Below are 17,209 nucleotides of genomic sequence, written 5' to 3'. Positions count from 1 at the left end.
AATATGCATGAAAGTCGCTAAATGTCCTGTGCATGACGATACACGTGAGCAGAAAGGGAATTCCCTCGACTGTAATATTGGGATTCCCCGACGTTACGAAGTAATAAAAGTAGTGCGCCTTGGTGGGCGTGGCTTATTTTTTTACATTCATTGGGAAATGAATGCAATAACACGTGACCAATTCAGCTAATCAGAATACAGGAATTTCAATGAACACAACGAAAATTTAATTATTATGAGGATGACCCTGACCATTGTTTTGCTGACAGTTTTGTTGACTAGACAAGTTATGATGCAAACAATCACAGAAACAGTATTTTTTAAGAGACTGACTTTTTATATTAACCCATGTTCAAAGAAAATGTCTACCCAAAATGAAAAATATTGTTATTATTTTTCTTCCTCTATTTAGTGTCTTTGATATTCTGGAATATTAAAAAAAATATTCTAATGCTTTTTTCCAAGGCAACAAATTCAAATGATGATAGGGTTTGTTTTCAGTACCAAACCAGACAGCATTCTCATTGAAACTTTTCAAATGGGTTAAGCTTGTTTTGACAGAAATCTCAGATTATTTTTTTCCCAATTTCGGCAAGTGTGCACAAGTCACAGGTCACAAATCAGGTGAAGTTATGCAATGTCAATCATGGAGAGTAGTTGAATGGGTGACTGAGTTTGGCAGCTTGCTTTGTTTGTTTTTTGTTTAATGCCGCACACAGCAATATTCCAGCTAAACGATGGCGGTCTGTAAATAATCAAGTCTGGACCAGCATAGTTTCCTCTTACGGCAAGCATGGGTTGCTGAAGACCTATTCTAACCCAGATCTTCACAGGTTTGTTTGGCAGCTTGACTCTTGAGAGTTTCTAGGGCTTTGGTCATGCTCCACACTGAAGCACATGTAGAGTCTTTTATGGCAAGTCGTTTTGTCAGAAATATGCCTCTGTTCACACAGCAGTAAAAATGGGTACCCAGTTGGATGAGATGGCAATGTGGCTGTTAACCTTCTTGAGCCTGACAAAGCAGCATGACTGGGGTAGTAATGTTAGCGCTTTGAGCTTAAAACAAAAGTGTTTGGAGGCTAGTGCAATATACGTACACCCATTATTATTATTATTATTATTATTATTATTATTATTATTAAGCATGCAAGGATGGTGTAGTGTATGAATAACTCTGCCTTCTTGTCAGTATTAAACTGTTTTTTGTTTGCATATATTGTTCATGATCCTCCTCCTCCATGCATGCCATTGGCTTACTGAGTGACCTCATCTGTTGGAGGAAGTGGTGGAGCACCACACCTGGCTCCGCCTGCTTCCTGTGTCAGGGGCCACAGGAGGAAAACCACAGGATTATGCAACCTAAATACACTTGTGTGATAACTACATTATTTTTTGCATCCTATTAGGTACATTGTTTAAATTCATGTACTTATTAACTGGTTTTTTTTTTTCAGGACGGGACGAATGCAGGCCCGTATAGTCATGTAGCTGATTTCTCTGCTATCAAAGAACTAGACTTCATCAGTAAAGAGATTGATGAAATTAAAAGGTATGTATGCGATTCCTATGTGAAGTGTTTTTATTTTCATTCTTGACCCTGGGTATTTTACAGTTGTTAATATTAGTGACGTATCCAGTGAATTGTATTTCTGCATGTCTCGTGTTGATAGTATGAATACAGTAGAATACAGAATTCTTGCTGCCATTTTTAGCTACCAGCGCTTCACAAAATAACAGGCAGTTTAGGGGCTTGCCCCCTACTCAACAACTTGAACAAATGCTATTGTAAGTTAGTGTCATTTTTAGTTTCCAAAGTTTATGAAAAATAGTATGTGTTAGTTGAAATGTGTCTCCGATGGATGTCACTGATGAGTTTGCTGCACGCCATTATGGAACTTCTTTTTTCAAGTAATATGTTGATGTTCAGTTTTTGATCTTTATGAATTGCATTTATATTTAATTTGAGGTTTTATCATATTTAAACCATACAAATGCAAGCAGTCATGTTTTCTGCTTATTTTGAGGTTTATCGCCCTATTTTTAAAAATAGGCATGCTGTCATGTGCTGCTATACATGTATTACTAGCATCAAACAAACATGGCAGACAGGTATCTGTATTCTGTAGGTGAACCATGGTATGACGATATACTGTTTACTGAATGTTGCCAAAGCCACGTAGCCCAGTTACATCTATTGGGAACAACACTTCCCTCTGAAAAAAACCGGTCGTCCAATATGTGACGTCATCAAAGTTGTGAGCACATATTCGAATCTCCAGAAAGGATGTCGGATAAACAACTCCTACTCGTCTTTTATTTCTTAAATATTCATAAGTGTGCTTCCCATGGCCGTATGTTTACATTGGAACTGAGCTTGGGACAATATATGAAGCAAGCCCCATCCCACTTCATTACTCTGTCATAGAACAGTGCAGTAAGCAGTATTGCTGTGTTTAGTTGTAGTATTTAAAACAGGTTGTTTATTGGCGCGTATCAAATGTGTTACTATTTGACAATTTGTCGGTTCTTAAAGGCTGAGTCATGAAGGATTTCTGTAGTATAACAACTGAGGTTTGTTGTTTGTTTGTTTGTTGTTTAACGCCGCACTCAGCAATAAGCAATATTCCAACTATATGACAGCGGTCTGTAAATAATCGAGACAGTACAGTGATCGATATCATGAGCATTGACCCACACAATTAGGATGCTAACAATTGGTTAGCCTGACCACCCGATGACATTAGTTGTCTCTTACGACAAGCTGGTCGCCTTTTACCTCAAGCATGGATTGCTGAAGACCTATTCTATCCCGGATCTTCACGGGTGAAGGGACTGAAGTGGATGGGTCATGTGGATTTTTTAACTCACTGTTCTGTTGTCTTTCTTGTCACTGGTGAGCCCAAAGGCCCTGACATTTTTGACAGCAAGACTTAACTCTGTTCCTTCATGCGTGAGTTTATTTTTACCAACAAGCTTTTGCCCTCCTGATGCACCATTAACAATTTGGTACCTTTAATACCAGATCTACTGGACAACATGTGCCTAGAGATGTCCTTTTTCTTCAATAATCCTGTTTGTTTTGTTGCATAGGGAGAAGATGCAGATTGAGAGGGACAAGGTGCAGAGAGATGCGGACATCAAGATCCGACAGGGGGAGGTGCAGATGCTGCAGAAGGAACTCGACGCTATGACCAGCACCCTGCATCAACTGGAGGGGCAGAAGAAGGAGGCCCAGAAACGCCTGGATGAGCTCGGTGACAAGGTAGGTAACTCCGTGTAGCCTGCATCAACTGGAGGGGCAGAAGGAGGTCCAGAAACGCCTGGACGAGCTCGGTGACAAGGTAGGTTACTCTGTGTAGCCTGCATCAGCGGGAGGGGCAGAAGGAGGCCCAGAAACGCCTGGACGAGCTCGGTGACAAGGTAGGTAACTCCGTGTAGCCTGCATCAGCTGGAGGGGCAGAAGGAGGCCCAGAACTGCCTGGACGAGCTCGGTGACAAGGTAGGTAACTCCGTGTAGCCTGCATCAGCGGGAGGGGCAGAAGGAGGCCCAGAAACGCCTGGACGAGCTCGGTGACAAGGTAGGTAACTCCGTGTAGCCTGCATCAGCTGGAGGGGCAGAAGGAGGCCCAGAAACGCCTGGACGAACTCGGTGACAAGGTAGGTAACTCCGTGTAGCCTGCATCAGCTGGAGGGGCAGAAGGAGGCCCAGAAACGCCTGGACGAGCTCGGTGACAAGGTAGGTAACTCCGTGTAGCCTGCATCAGCTGGAGGGCCAGACATGGCAGAAGGAGGCCCAGAAACGCCTGGACGAGCTCGATGACAAGGTAGGTAGCTCCGTGTAGCCTGCATCAGCTGGAGGTGCAGACAATATTTGAACTTTCCACCCCTATTGAAATGTCCTTCAGAAACCTATTATTTCAGTGCTCTGTTGACAGTTTCATGTTTAAGCTTGTCCTAAGTTTCTTTCTGTTGATTTCAGAGATCAGACTTGGAAAACAATGTTAAAGATTTACGAGAGAAGTGTCAGACAGAACAAACAGAGGTAAGAATGCCTTGTTTATGTACTTTGCTGCTTGCTTTTAAATAACATATGTTTATATTACTTGTTTTTCTTTTAATTGATTGCATTTTTACCAGAAATACCATAGTATTTAATGAATATCTGTTAATTATTTTTGCAATATACATTTTCTTGAAAATAGTTCAATGTGTTTTGCTTTTGATTCACAGGTGGATAAACTCAGGGGACAAATATCAAATCAAGAAAAGTCAGTCAAAGTAAGTTTGAAACCTATACTTTCAGAGGCACTTTCAATCTATATATCAGTAGAAACAAGGTCTGCCTGTCATTCAAAGTTTTTACTAGGATTGGGATCTTTTCTGAAGGTGCTGTAAGTTTCAAACATTGGACAAACCTTTCATGGTCAGATTTGGATTACATATCTGTAAATTTCTTCAGTGGAAAAGAACAGTTTGAGTGATGCTTACTTGTGACGCATGAATAGTAAAATGTGCATATTAGAGAATGTTTCTGCTGTCTTATGACCAGAAAACAACAAAACATGTTTTGCTAATTTCATGTATTTGAAGGTAAATGAAATGGGATAATTCTTAAAACAATTTAAAGATTGATATGTGATAATGGTGGTGATGTTGATGTGATGAGAAAGAAAAGGAAGAAGATGATGATGATGATGATGATGATGATGATGATGATGATGATGTGACATCGATGTTTTCCATGCAGATGTGATGGGATGGTGATGAGTGGGTTTGAACCAATAGATACCCTTGTATGATGCTATTTGTTATGATGATGTTGTTGTCGTCTGTGCAGGACCAGGAGTCTGACCTTGGGCGGTTGCGGGTGGAGTTGAATAAGCTGAGGGAGGATGAGTCGTCCCTGGAGCAGCAGGTGGAAGCAGGCAAGCAGCAGCTCGAGTCCCTCCTCAAGTCCCAGAAGGACCTCGAGCTGCAAGTCAACCAGGTGAGATTTCTTCTCATCTTTCACTATAGATGTCCTTGTGTACTAGTGTTAGACAGAGGTATGTGGGTCTCCACTGATATATCATGCTCCTGTTAGCATGGGTTTCACTTGAATGTCGCTAGGTAGTCAGACCTGTGGCATCAGTAACCAATGAACACCTCCAGGTGTAATGATCCAGGTGTAATGATCCAGTTATAATGATCAAGATGTAATTATCCAGGTGTTATGATCAGGTGTAATGATCCAGGTGTAATGATCCAGGTGTTATGATCCTGGTGTAATGATCCAGGTGTAATGATCCAGGTGTAATGATCCAGGTGTTATGATCCTGGTGTATTGATCCAGGTGTTATGATCCAGGTGTAATGATCCAGGTGTAATGATCCAGGTGTTATGATCCAGGTGTAATGATCCAGGTGTAATGATCCAGGTGTTATAATCCAGGTGTTATGATCCAGTTGTAATGATCCAGTTGTAATGATCCAGGTGTAATGATCCAGGTGTTATAATCCAGGTGTTATGATCCAGTTGTAATGATCCAGGTGTAATGATCCAGGTGCTATGATCCAGGTGCTATGATCCAGGTGCTATAATCCAGGTGTAATGATCCAGGTGTTATGATCCAGGTGTTAAGATCCAGGTGTAATGATCCAGGTGCTATAATCCAGGTGCTATAATCCAGTTGTAATGATCCAGGTGTTAAGATCCAGGTGTTATGATCCAGTTGTAATGATCCAGGTGTCATGATCCAGGTGTCATGATCCAGTTGTAATGATCCAGGTGTAATGATCCAGGTGTTATGATCCAGGTGTTATGATCCAGGTGTAATGATCCAGTTGTAATGATCCAGGTGTAATGATCCAGGTGAAATGACCCAGGTGTATTGATCCAGGTGTAATGATCCAGGTGTTATGATCCAGGTGTAATGATCCAGGTGTTATGATCCAGGTGTAATGATCCAGGTGTAATGATCCAGTTGTAATGATCCAGGTGTTATGATCCAGGTGTAATGATCCAGGTGTAATGATCCAGGTGAAATGATCCAGGTGTATTGATCCAGGTGTTATGATCCAGGTGCAAGATCCAGTTGTAATGATCCAGGTGTAATGATCCAGGTGTTATGATCCAGGTGTAATGATCCAGGTGAAATGATCCAGGTGTATTGATCCAGGTGTTATGATCCAGGTGCAAGATCCAGTTGTAATGATCCAGGTGTATTGATCCAGGTGTAATGATCCAGGTGTATTGATCCAGGTGTTATGATCAGGTGTTATGATCCAGGTGTTATGATCCAGGTGCAAGATCCAGTTGTAATGATCCAGGTGTATTGATCCAGGTGAAATGATCCAGGTGTATTGATCCAGGTGTTATGATCCAGGTGCAAGATCCAGGTGTTATGATCCAGGTGTATTGATCCAGGTGTTATGATCCAGGTGTAATGATCCAGGTGTAATGATCCAGGTGTAATGATCCAGGTGTAATTATCCAGGTAGATACAACTAGGACTTTTGCATATTTGAAAGATTACACATTATTAAATCAACCATATAGTGATTTGAGGTCTTTCAGCTGCATCCTTCAACATGAAGACAGCGATGACACACAGATCACTGTAGGCATGGGATCATGGGATCATGGTTCTTGGCTGGCCTCACTCCCTGCCCTTCCTGCTCACGTTAGGATGGTCATCTGTTTGTAGTCTGATTAGATTCTGCCTTGAACTGACATTTGGATGATTTGACCCTTTTCTCTCTTGTGGATTCTGGGTTAGAATAGGTCCAGCAACCTATGCTAATTGTAGGAGGCAGCTGTAGGGATTGGGTTGTCAGGCTTGGGGACTTGGTTGATTTCGTGTCATTATACCCCGACAATGTTGATTGTTACTCATTATATCAATCACTGGATTGTCAAGTTGATTATTTATTTGCCTTCGTCATGTAGCTGGAATATTGCTTGGTATGGCGTTAAAACAAACATACCACTAGTATAGCCATGTTTCAGTTTGCTGTACATCTAGTGGTGCCTATGTAGCCTTATGGGTTTAAATCATATGTAATTATACTGCCTAAAAGAAGTTATGGGCCACCCAATTCTTTCATATTTCTACAGTTAATTTGTCATGGCATGGTCCATTACTTCTTTTGAGTAGAATATATGTATAATTTTCCACAGTACATGCTTAAATATTACCTTCTTCACAGACGTTTCCAACTACATGTAATTCATCTTAGCTCATAACATGCATAAGTTGTTCTCTACTTCCTGTCATCTTCCCTAGGCAAGGGAGTTAACTGACTTTAGAAGTCCAGATTCCACCCTTACTGAACTAGGCTAGAATTGTGGCTTGATTGTAGCGCTACCCGTGGCTGTTATGAGTTATGTCCCTTCTATGTCCTTCCTATTGACAAATCAGATTCCATATCTCATATCACTTGCATTTGCTTCAAACAAAATGGTGGCACCCAGTCAAGGCAATCTGATCGGTAATCAAGATCTCTGTAGTGTAATAAAATGGGTCTTATCTCATTAGGGGCATCTTATCACTTGAGCACCCAGATTAAAAACATGAAAAGCTTTGGCAAATATCTGTCGATGCCCACTTAACGGTACAAATGCTTTGCAAATCCTGCAGTCGGCCGAAACCTGCACTTTGAAATCCATGTTGATTACGAACCTGGTGTCTAGTTCTTCATGCGATTTTGATTGGACTGTGCACAGACTTGTTAGTCGAGCCGAAATATAACTCCTGAATTCCAGCCTAGTTGGGACATAACTCGTAATAGCCACTGGTGGCGCTACAATAGAGACATGAAATTCCTGCCCAGTTTGGCAATGGGTGGAAAGTGGACTTCTATAGTCAGTTAGTTCCCTTGCCTCCGGGAAGATGATTCCTGTGGAATTTGTGTGAATGAAATTCTTGGTCATTCTTATTTGAATTGGTATCTGGTGGTTTGGTGGCATGACTTTGTTATATGATTATTGAAGCAGTTGTTTGTTTATGTCAGCCTGTGTGTGATGAAGCTGTATATTTTCAGACACTTGTACCATGTATGTATTTATATGCATGTCATACAAAAGTGTTCGTAGTGAGATCTGGTCTATTTCTTACTAGCTGTGCAGGTTTGTCAAAAAATATTTTTTTAACGAAAATGTTGTCCAACATAGATGTAGTTTTATGTTCAGATCAATACTTCAATTTTACTGAATATTATTTCACTAAACCTTTAAATGTGTGAGAGAAATTGTTGTTATCAAATCATAAACTGATAACCAAATGTAAGCACAGCCAAGTTTTTTGAGTGATATTGTTGGCCAAATGTCATTAGGCAGCTCGAAAGATTTACCGTTTTGGGACATTTTTGTGGGGATTGGAACTGGTTGCCACATCAGTACTTGCACAGTTTGGGCAGGAGCATGCAGAGAGGAAGGGGACTCAGTCACTTCTGAGTGAGTGGATTTATGCCGTTTTTAGCAATATCAAGACTGGGTGAGTGAGAGAAATTATGACGCTTTTAGCAATATCACGGGGGGGGGACAGTAGAAATGAGCTTCACATATTGTTCCGATGTGGGGAATCGAACCCAGGCCTTCGGGATGACGAGCGAACGCTTAACTACAAGGCTACCCCACCGCCCCTCACTACTGAGAGCAATGCCAGTGAGACATCATGTTTCTGAGTGCATCATGTTGACAGCTGATATTGCTGATCCTGTGAACACATCCATCAGCCACAGCCATTCAGGGTTAGAATCGGCACCCAGCAACTATCCTGGGCCCTGTTCCACAAAGCGATCGTAATGCTAAGATAATCGTAACTCCCATACTTTAACATAGACTTACGACAGTCGTAGCACTACGATCTCTTTGTGGAACGGGGCCCTGGTTGTAAGGGGAGACTGAAGGATCAGGTTTCCAGGCTTGGTGGATTTCTAGTCATTGTACCCCTATGTTGTGGACCATTCCTCATAATCTTAGTCACTTGATTGTTTGGTCCAGATTTGATTATTTTACAGGCTGTCAGCATACAGCTGGAAAATTGCTAAGCGTGGCGTTAAACAACAATTAAACAATCAGCCACAAAATGCAACAGATTTGTTTGCTCAACCATATTTTATTGGATGTGGAAATTCTACCAAATGATGCCCTCACCAACTGACCTGTTTTCATTCTGTTTCATCTGGTAGGTTTGAACAGTGTTATGGTCAGGTTTGGGATCATGAACAAAGAATTTCGCATATACAACACATGGTTTGTATAATTGTGCAGATGTTACTGTAGTGAAGTGAATAAAAAATATGCCAATGCTGAACTTTTGGTTATTAGTATATCATATTAAGTACCGATATATGTTGTTTCAATCTCATTGAAATCTGATCTTAGTTCTCACTACTACAACACATAGCTACAGGTTAAGTCATAACGACCTTTCATCCGATCAATCAGACCATCACTTAGATATTGCAAACGTGAAAGTCTGATCTAAGATCTGATTTTAATGAGATTGTTGTTATTATAGCCGTGGCAGATCCAGAAGGGGGGTGGGATTAACAGGAGGTGAAAGGATGGACAGGGGTGCAAAGACCTGGTCAGAGGCCGACATTCGCCCCAGATTTACAGTAAATGACAGTAAAAATTCCCAATTTGAATTATAAAAAATCCCAAAACATCAGCATTTACCAAAATAAGAACATTAAAAAAATTTAAATTTTGAACAAGATGACAATTTTTTTCCAAATTTGATGCCAAAGGCACCTAGTTGGAATCCTTGTTGGAATCCTCTGTTTACAGACACCTTGCTTACCAACTGGTGTGTTGCCTGTCTTGGATTCATTCTGTGCATCCCGATTCTGGATCTGCCTCTGCTGTAGTATATTTGAGTACAAGTTGAGTTGTTGTCCTACAGCTGTACACACACGCACTGAACAACTAGTTGTGTGTAGCGCACCCTTCCGTCGGTACAGTGTTGTTGTTGTTGTGTTGTTGACTAGACGAGTGCCCGCGTCACCCACCTGCGAGACCAGCGCCGGGCCGTGGCCCAGAGTATAGCTGGCTATAGCTCCCAACTCAATGGGGATGTCACGGGATACGGGGACAGCGACCAGTTCAGCACAAGAACAACTGTAAGATTCACTTCTTTCAGTACACAGTATTGGAATGTCAGAGGTAGAAAACATTTACAAGAATCTAGGACAGGAATTTTGATAATGCTGTTTGTTTTTGTCGAACTGCAGGAGCTGTTAGTTGACATTTTATGCAAGGAATGTTAACAGAATGTCTAGAGAACCTTTGCTGCTAAAAGTTTAATTCAACCGAACTCACAAGTATGATTTAAGTACAGTGTTACCTTGATAACTCAAACTCAGTATTTCTTTGAAGACGATGCAACTTTAAGGTTGTGACAGAATCGTTATCAGACCAAGTATCTGATGTGGGTTGGTACTTCACTTTGTTTATCATTCGGATTGGGACTTCGCTGCTTTCACTGCATTTGTTAAGTTTCAACATTGTTAAGCTAGGAATTGTAAACACAGTCAAATTGAGATCCATATTGTTTAAGAGATTGTTATCAAAATTCATTATTGATATGCTGGTACCTGGTCGGCTGTTATACAAGAAGGCTGTGACTGTGGCATAACTAACACTTTAACACAGGTGAATTAATCTTGTACGTACGTAATACCAACACTTTATCACGGACTTACAATAATTTTGAACTGATCTGAGTAAGTTTTTGATAAAGCATGAGTCATATCACTGTAGGATGTAGGATGTTTTCAACTTTTCCTCATTTGAGCCAGACTGGCATGGTGATTTTCTAGTTGTAAAACTTACAGATATTGTAAACATACATTTGGCTTTGAAACTTACGTCAGTGTGATTGCACATGAGAAGCTTAGGATAGCCCTATCCAGATTTAGTTATCATAATTAATAAATTGAAACGTGTAGCGATGAAGGCATTGTCAGAGATAACTGTTCGTGTCTGTTGTAAATTGGGTTACATTGAGGAAGTGTATCATGTCATGCTTGTCTGCTCAGCGGACTTGGACTTAAGACAAAAGTACATGTCATCAAAATATGTAATAATGCTGTCATTTAACATGCAAATAAGTTTAATATGTTAATGTCAAGCTAGCTAGAAAATGTTGTTATCAATATCACCCCAACTCACCTATTATGCAATGCTTTTGAGGAGAATGTTATGTTAGCATCTGTCCTATGGACGGAGGAGCATATTTCTGTATATCAGCGATAGAAATTGGCACTAGTCCTATAGTCCTTGCAAAGCTGCCCAATAGTTAAGTACCGTAGGGACTAGTAGACATTTGCCATTTTAGGAGTTTTGCTTCATGTGACCCACCAGGAGAAAAGGAACCTTATGGTCGCTAGGATACATTTGTGCTATGACATCATAAAGATGTTTGACGTCAGTTTACTTCTGTCAATATCAATATGTGTGATGTCATGTATCTCTGTAATAAATTGAATTGTAGCTTGTGAATTGTATGTTTGTGTTCTAAAGATGCTATAGTTTTAAAATATAACGAAAAGTCAAAATGTGATTCTTTTTCACCCATAAGGTCTCTTATCTCATGGTTGGTCTCATAGGTTATCATTTTAAGGACTAGTGGACTAGAAATGTTTTTCACTGATATTGCCTCAGTGGGAGGGGTCACTGCAGACATGGTGCTGCGCAGCACCTGGACAAGGGTAGCTGGGGTCTTGCAGCCGCACGTAGATAGATCTGTATCAGTTACCTACGCAGCTCTTGGTCTTGTGCAGTAGTAGTTGTACAATGGTAGTACTAGTATTTCCTATCGTGTATGCATGCTGTATCGAGTACGATTTAGTTGTAATGTCTCTTATAATGTGGTTTTATTTTATTTTGACACGTGTTGAAAGTATATTGTTCTCATTAAGAATGATTAATTATCATTACTAATACTAACACATATACCTACCAATTTAGTGTTAGTATTTTAGAAAAGCGGAATGGTCAAGACCATGCAAGTTAATAGTGTATGGCTCACTTGTGTGTTTGTGTTACCATGGTTACCATGTGCCTACCTCTTCTCAGATCGGGAGCAGTCCGGTGAGCACCTTGAGCGGCTTCAGTGTGGGATCTACGACTGATGACTTCAAGGAGGATCCTTTCAAGGGCAAGGATCCCTTCAGCAACTCCGGCGACCCGCCCTCACAGGCCGACCCCTTCCAGAATGATGACCCATTTAAAGACAGTAAGTCCACAGATGACATCCCTTTCTTTCTTTTATTATGTTGCTTGGTTCATAGGTAATATCTGGAGCGGTGGGATAGCCTTGTGGTGAAAGCTTTAGCTTGACATGCCCTTACATGGGTACAATGCGTGAAGCCCATTTCTGGTGTCTTCTGGTGCGGTATTGCTGGAGTATTGCTAAAAGTGGCATACAACCATATCCACTCACTCACTCACTCGGACCGCCTCCGTGGTCTAGTTGTAAAGCGTCCGCCCGGAGAGCGGAAGGTTCGATCACCGGCCGCGTCATACGAAAAGACGTTAAAAGATGGTACTTGTTGTTACCCTGTCTGGCGCTCGGCATTAAGGGGCTAAAACAAGGACTGGTCGGCTCGGAGTCAGTATACTGTGTCTGAGTGGGGTATTCATGTTAAACTGCGACATGGTATCTCAGTGAACTAGCACTTTAAATCAGCATCAGTCCAGACTAGTACAAGCAGCCACACACACACACGTACGTGAATGCACGTCGCTATACAAGTGCAATAATCTTGGACGAGACGTTAAACCCAATTTCACCTCACTCACTCACTCACTCACTCACTCACTCACTCACTCACTCACTGATGTAGGCTGTCGGTAGATCAATGTATTCATACCCACGTTTTTGTGCATGTAAAGGTTTAAGTTAGAGGTATCAAATGGAAGTTGATACCTGATTTTGATCCTGATTTGACCAATCAAAATCAGGGATTCTTCAATGTCATGGTCATTTTTTTAATGATGAACATGTTAAACAGTTGACTCATCATTTGTGAACTTGTGCCTGGTTTTTAACAAATAAAAACAAACATTTACTTTTGAGAGCAAATCACTGAAATATGTTTCACTGAGAAACAGATTGTTTGTAATTCAGTCTAACAGGATGCACACATCATCCAAATGCGGCTGTGAGGATTCTGAATTAGAATTGGTTCCAAAGCAATGTATGCTAGTTGTAGGAGGCAGCTGATTGCATGTCACTGTGGCCCAACAACATGAGATGTTGCTCATAATATCAATCACTGGTTTGTCTGGCCCAGACTCAATTATTTACATGTCACATGTCATTTAGTCATATTTTCATGGTCAAACAATCTGCATCATCATTTTCCAGGTGATCCTTTCAAATCCTCTGATGGCTTCCAGGCTGATCCCTTTGCTGCTGAAGACCCATTTAAAGATACCTTTGGTTCTAAACCTGCGTCAAAGGTAACTTTCAGCTATACTGCTTCATCTTCTGATCGACTGCAGATCATATATAAGTAAAGATTCAGTCTGTAGGGAAGTGTACATTTTGCTGGGGTGGCCTGGTGTTTCATGTGATTGCTGTCCTGCTCAGATTTTCAAATGGGTACACCGTGCGATTCCCACACTTGGTGTACCCCACCACTTACTCATGGGGGGAGAGCGGTCGGGTAGCCTAGTGGTTTTAAGTGTTTGCTCATCAATGTATGAAGCCCATTTCTGGTGTCCCTGTTGCTGGAATATTGCTAAAAGTGGCGTAAAACCATATTCACTCACTCACTCCCTGACTCATTGTGTGGAGATAATCTGGGGTAGTTTGAATGTTTATGAGTGACAGAGAAGTACAGAGTCAAATGTCTTGTTTAGTATAGCTTGTAACTGGTCCCTGTTTATCAGTATTCCCTGATAGCAATTTCCCCTGGAGTTGGGGCGGTCGGGTAGCCCAGTGGTTAAAGCGTTCGCTCGTCACACCGAAGACCCGGGTTTGATTCCCGACATAGGTACAATGTGTGAAGCCAATTTCTGATGTCCCCCGACGTGATATTGCTGGAATATTGCCAAAAGCGGCGTAAAACCATACTCACTCACTCACTCATTTACATGGAGTTCCCAGGGCTTTTACCTTGATTTGTAAACTGTCCCCCAGTAATTAATTTCAAGGGGCCTTACAGGAAACATGTTTTCTGTAAAGTAATGAAATAGTGTTGTGTACTTTACTGTAAAATTTGATTATTACTTTCAAGTACAGGACTTCTATATTTCTTGTCAAGAATTTGGTACAATGAATATTGTGTGTCCCTCGGGACTTAATATTTCTTTTCTTTGTGTACATTCTATACATTTGTGTGTATAGGATCCACATTTCTGCATTGTGTGAGACCCTGAGTTCTCATAGTGAATATACTTATCAATGATTTTTCTGGCCCAGGCCCGATTATTTAAAGGCCACTGAGTGAGTTAACATCTAACGTCACATCGGCAGTATTTCAGCCATATCGTGACGATTAAATAACAGAGATATATAGCAAACAATGAGCTCATGCGATATTTTAACATAAGTTCACCATCAGAGCACTAATCCTGCAGTGATTTTGCCTTTCAGAGTGATCCATTTGGCAGTGAAGATCCATTTGCAGGATCCTTCTCTCCATCTCATTCTAGTCAAAAACAACAAAGTAACTTCGACCCATTTGGTACCACTAGCTCAAGTAAACAGGTATGTCGGTCCCCAACAATATTATCTCGGTCTCCAGGGATAATGTCGGGAACAAAGTATTGTGACAACGTCCTGACAGTACCAATTATCTAGCCCTGTGGGGAACAATTGTAGAATCTAGTAGAAGTCAGCGTCAGCAATATTTCAGCCATATTATTGCTAACGTTAAATGTCTTCTTGACTGAAATTGCTCTTGATGATAAATGCAAGTTAAAGCACAAAATGGTTTGGTATTATTCATTGTTAACAAGATGATAGTCAATAAACAATTAATCATTTTTTTTACTTTCCAGAAGGGCGGAAGCGACGATATATTTGGCACTGATCCTTTTGCTCCAAAGTCCTCTAAGAGAACCGATTCTCCAGGACAAGCCCCCGCCCTTCCTCCTAAATCCAAAAAGCAGCCACCCCCACGGCCTGCCCCGCCCAAGTCAAAGAGTCCCTTACCCACAGGAGCCAACAAACCCAAGGTTGATCCATTTCCTGGATTTGGAAGCGATCCATTTGCCAACGCCACGGATCCTTTTGCAAGTTCTGGAACAGGGGGGAGCACCGCTGGTGATCCTTTTGCCAATTTTGCTGACTTCAGTCCAGGAAAGGTAAGATGATTGACATGCACATCCTAGTTTTCCTTTGAAAGGGGTTTCAGGTGTGGGTAGGTTTTCATCCGTGTTGTTTGGTGTGTGCAGGATTTGGGGAAGATTTGGACGAGGGAAGAGTTGATGGTAGAAAAGAAAGAAAAGGAGACAAATTAACAAAGAAAAAATACAAGCAAATTCAGTTGAAAGACCTCATCCAATCTTCTCCTGAACCCAGCTGATCTCGCTTTGTCGGTCTGTTTTCCCTTGCTTTTAGATCAGGGCGTAATTTTCATTTCATGGAGAAAGGTTTTAACATTTGTAATGAGTAATTTTGCACCTTTCATTTCAATCAATTTAATTTGAACAACCCATTAACAATCTTCACTGTTTGTTTTCATTTTTGTCATGCTTTTCTATTCAATAGAACTATATATGGGAAAAAAGCTTCTATGTAAGAAAACCATCTACTTGATGCATAGATACAGCATTGTATAGCACAACCATTGCTTCAGTTCAATATGGGGCATTAATTTTAACCACAAGTCAAGGGCTTTGCTAGAGAATATCTTTCATGATGATCAACTGGGACAGTTTGTTGAAATGTCACCTAGGAAGTTGATCGTCATGAAATTATATAATAAACAGTATTCAATGCTAGTGTGTGGAAATATATATGTAAGACTCCGATCCATGGCAGCTCTCACGTCCTGAACAGGATCTCGTTCATGTGGCATGCTGCCTGTCTATGGTTGGTTTGCTTGTTGTTTAACGCCGCACTCAGCAATATTACAGCTACATGACGGTGGTCTGTAAATAATCGAGTCTGGACCAGACAATCCAGTGATTGATATCATGAGCATCAATCCACACAATTGGGATCGATGACATGCATCAACCAAGTCAGCGAGTCTGACCACCCGATCCCGTTAGTTGCCTCTTACGACAAGCGTAGTCGCTTTTTACAGCAAGCATGGGTTGCTGAAGGCCTATTCTACCCTGGATCTACACTGGTCCCCTGTCTATGGAAAAGATATATGTTCCAGGGTGCCATTGTACAAAGGGATCTTCGCGCTGAGGTGATCGTTACTCCCATACCTTAACATGGACTTACGACAGTCGTAGCGCTAAGGTTGTTTTGTACAACGGCACCCTGGTCCACAATGACTAAAGGTTAGATAGTGTATATTATACAACTCCACTTTTGATATGCTGGTTGGAAGAATCGACTTGATGAATTGGGTGGTCAGACTTGGTGGTTCTGTTGATTACATGTCATTGTACCCCGATGACATAGATCATTGCGCACAATATTAATCACTGGATTGTTTGGTCCCGATTCGATTATATATACAGAGTGCCGTCATGTAGGTGGAATATTGCTGAGTGTGACGTTAAGCAACAAACACACTTACATGCCATTGCGATTGTGCATTTAACATTTGGGCCATGGCTAGGCATCCTCCATAGATGAGAGACCTTCCATGGATCTGAGTCCTACATGTGTGTGTTTCTCCTCCAGACTCACAGGTACATGCTTGTTGTGGGAATATTCCCAACTCTTGGGCTATAACTGGAATATATCACTCTGACATGTATGCACAAACACGTCTTCCTGTCCGATTAACATACTTAAAACATGCATCACTGAAGCTTCAAATGATCGTCTTTTTTTTCGGTTCTATGTTCCAAGATTTAGTGATTTGGGACTTTTGACATATTGACTCTTATCGTGTATGTCTTTCAGCAGAGCTTGACACCATAGGTTAATCCCAGTCCACATCTTCATTCAGACAAGTGGTATAATATTTGGGGAGAAAACAAGTAGTCCTTTTTTATTTTCGCCTGTTTCAGATCTAATGGTCTGTTGGCCATGTGTGACCCTGGTTTGGGGAGTAATGCCATTTAATGAAACTGCTGGAACAGT

At 41.1% G+C, this 17,209-nt stretch overlaps 1 protein-coding gene across 3 annotated transcripts in view; it reads left to right on the top strand.

The window, feature by feature from the left end:
- LOC139478970 (epidermal growth factor receptor substrate 15-like 1) overlaps positions 1-17,209 on the top strand; it is a 47,099-nt gene that overhangs the window by 25,522 nt on the left and 4,368 nt on the right. For 2 of the 3 annotated variants that reach the window (XM_071261687.1, XM_071261688.1), the window contains exons 11-20: positions 1,455-1,549; positions 3,091-3,262; positions 3,980-4,042; positions 4,231-4,278; positions 4,838-4,987; positions 9,975-10,106; positions 12,064-12,223; positions 13,358-13,452; positions 14,591-14,704; positions 14,998-15,303. In XM_071261687.1, the coding sequence (XP_071117788.1) occupies positions 1,455-1,549; positions 3,091-3,262; positions 3,980-4,042; positions 4,231-4,278; positions 4,838-4,987; positions 9,975-10,106; positions 12,064-12,223; positions 13,358-13,452; positions 14,591-14,704; positions 14,998-15,303 (1,335 nt within the window). Of the gene's footprint in view, positions 1-1,454; positions 1,550-3,090; positions 3,263-3,979; positions 4,043-4,230; positions 4,279-4,837; positions 4,988-9,974; positions 10,107-12,063; positions 12,224-13,357; positions 13,453-14,590; positions 14,705-14,997; positions 15,304-15,709; positions 15,737-17,209 lie in introns of all 3 variants that reach the window. The other variant, XM_071261686.1, reaches the window with a different exon arrangement.

This window comes from Haliotis cracherodii, unplaced genomic scaffold (genome assembly GCF_022045235.1).
Source record: "Haliotis cracherodii isolate W230 unplaced genomic scaffold, xgHalCrac1.p SCAF_4, whole genome shotgun sequence".
NCBI classification, from domain to species: domain Eukaryota; kingdom Metazoa; phylum Mollusca; class Gastropoda; order Lepetellida; family Haliotidae; genus Haliotis; species Haliotis cracherodii.
This window is presented reverse-complemented; position numbering and strand designations above follow the sequence as displayed.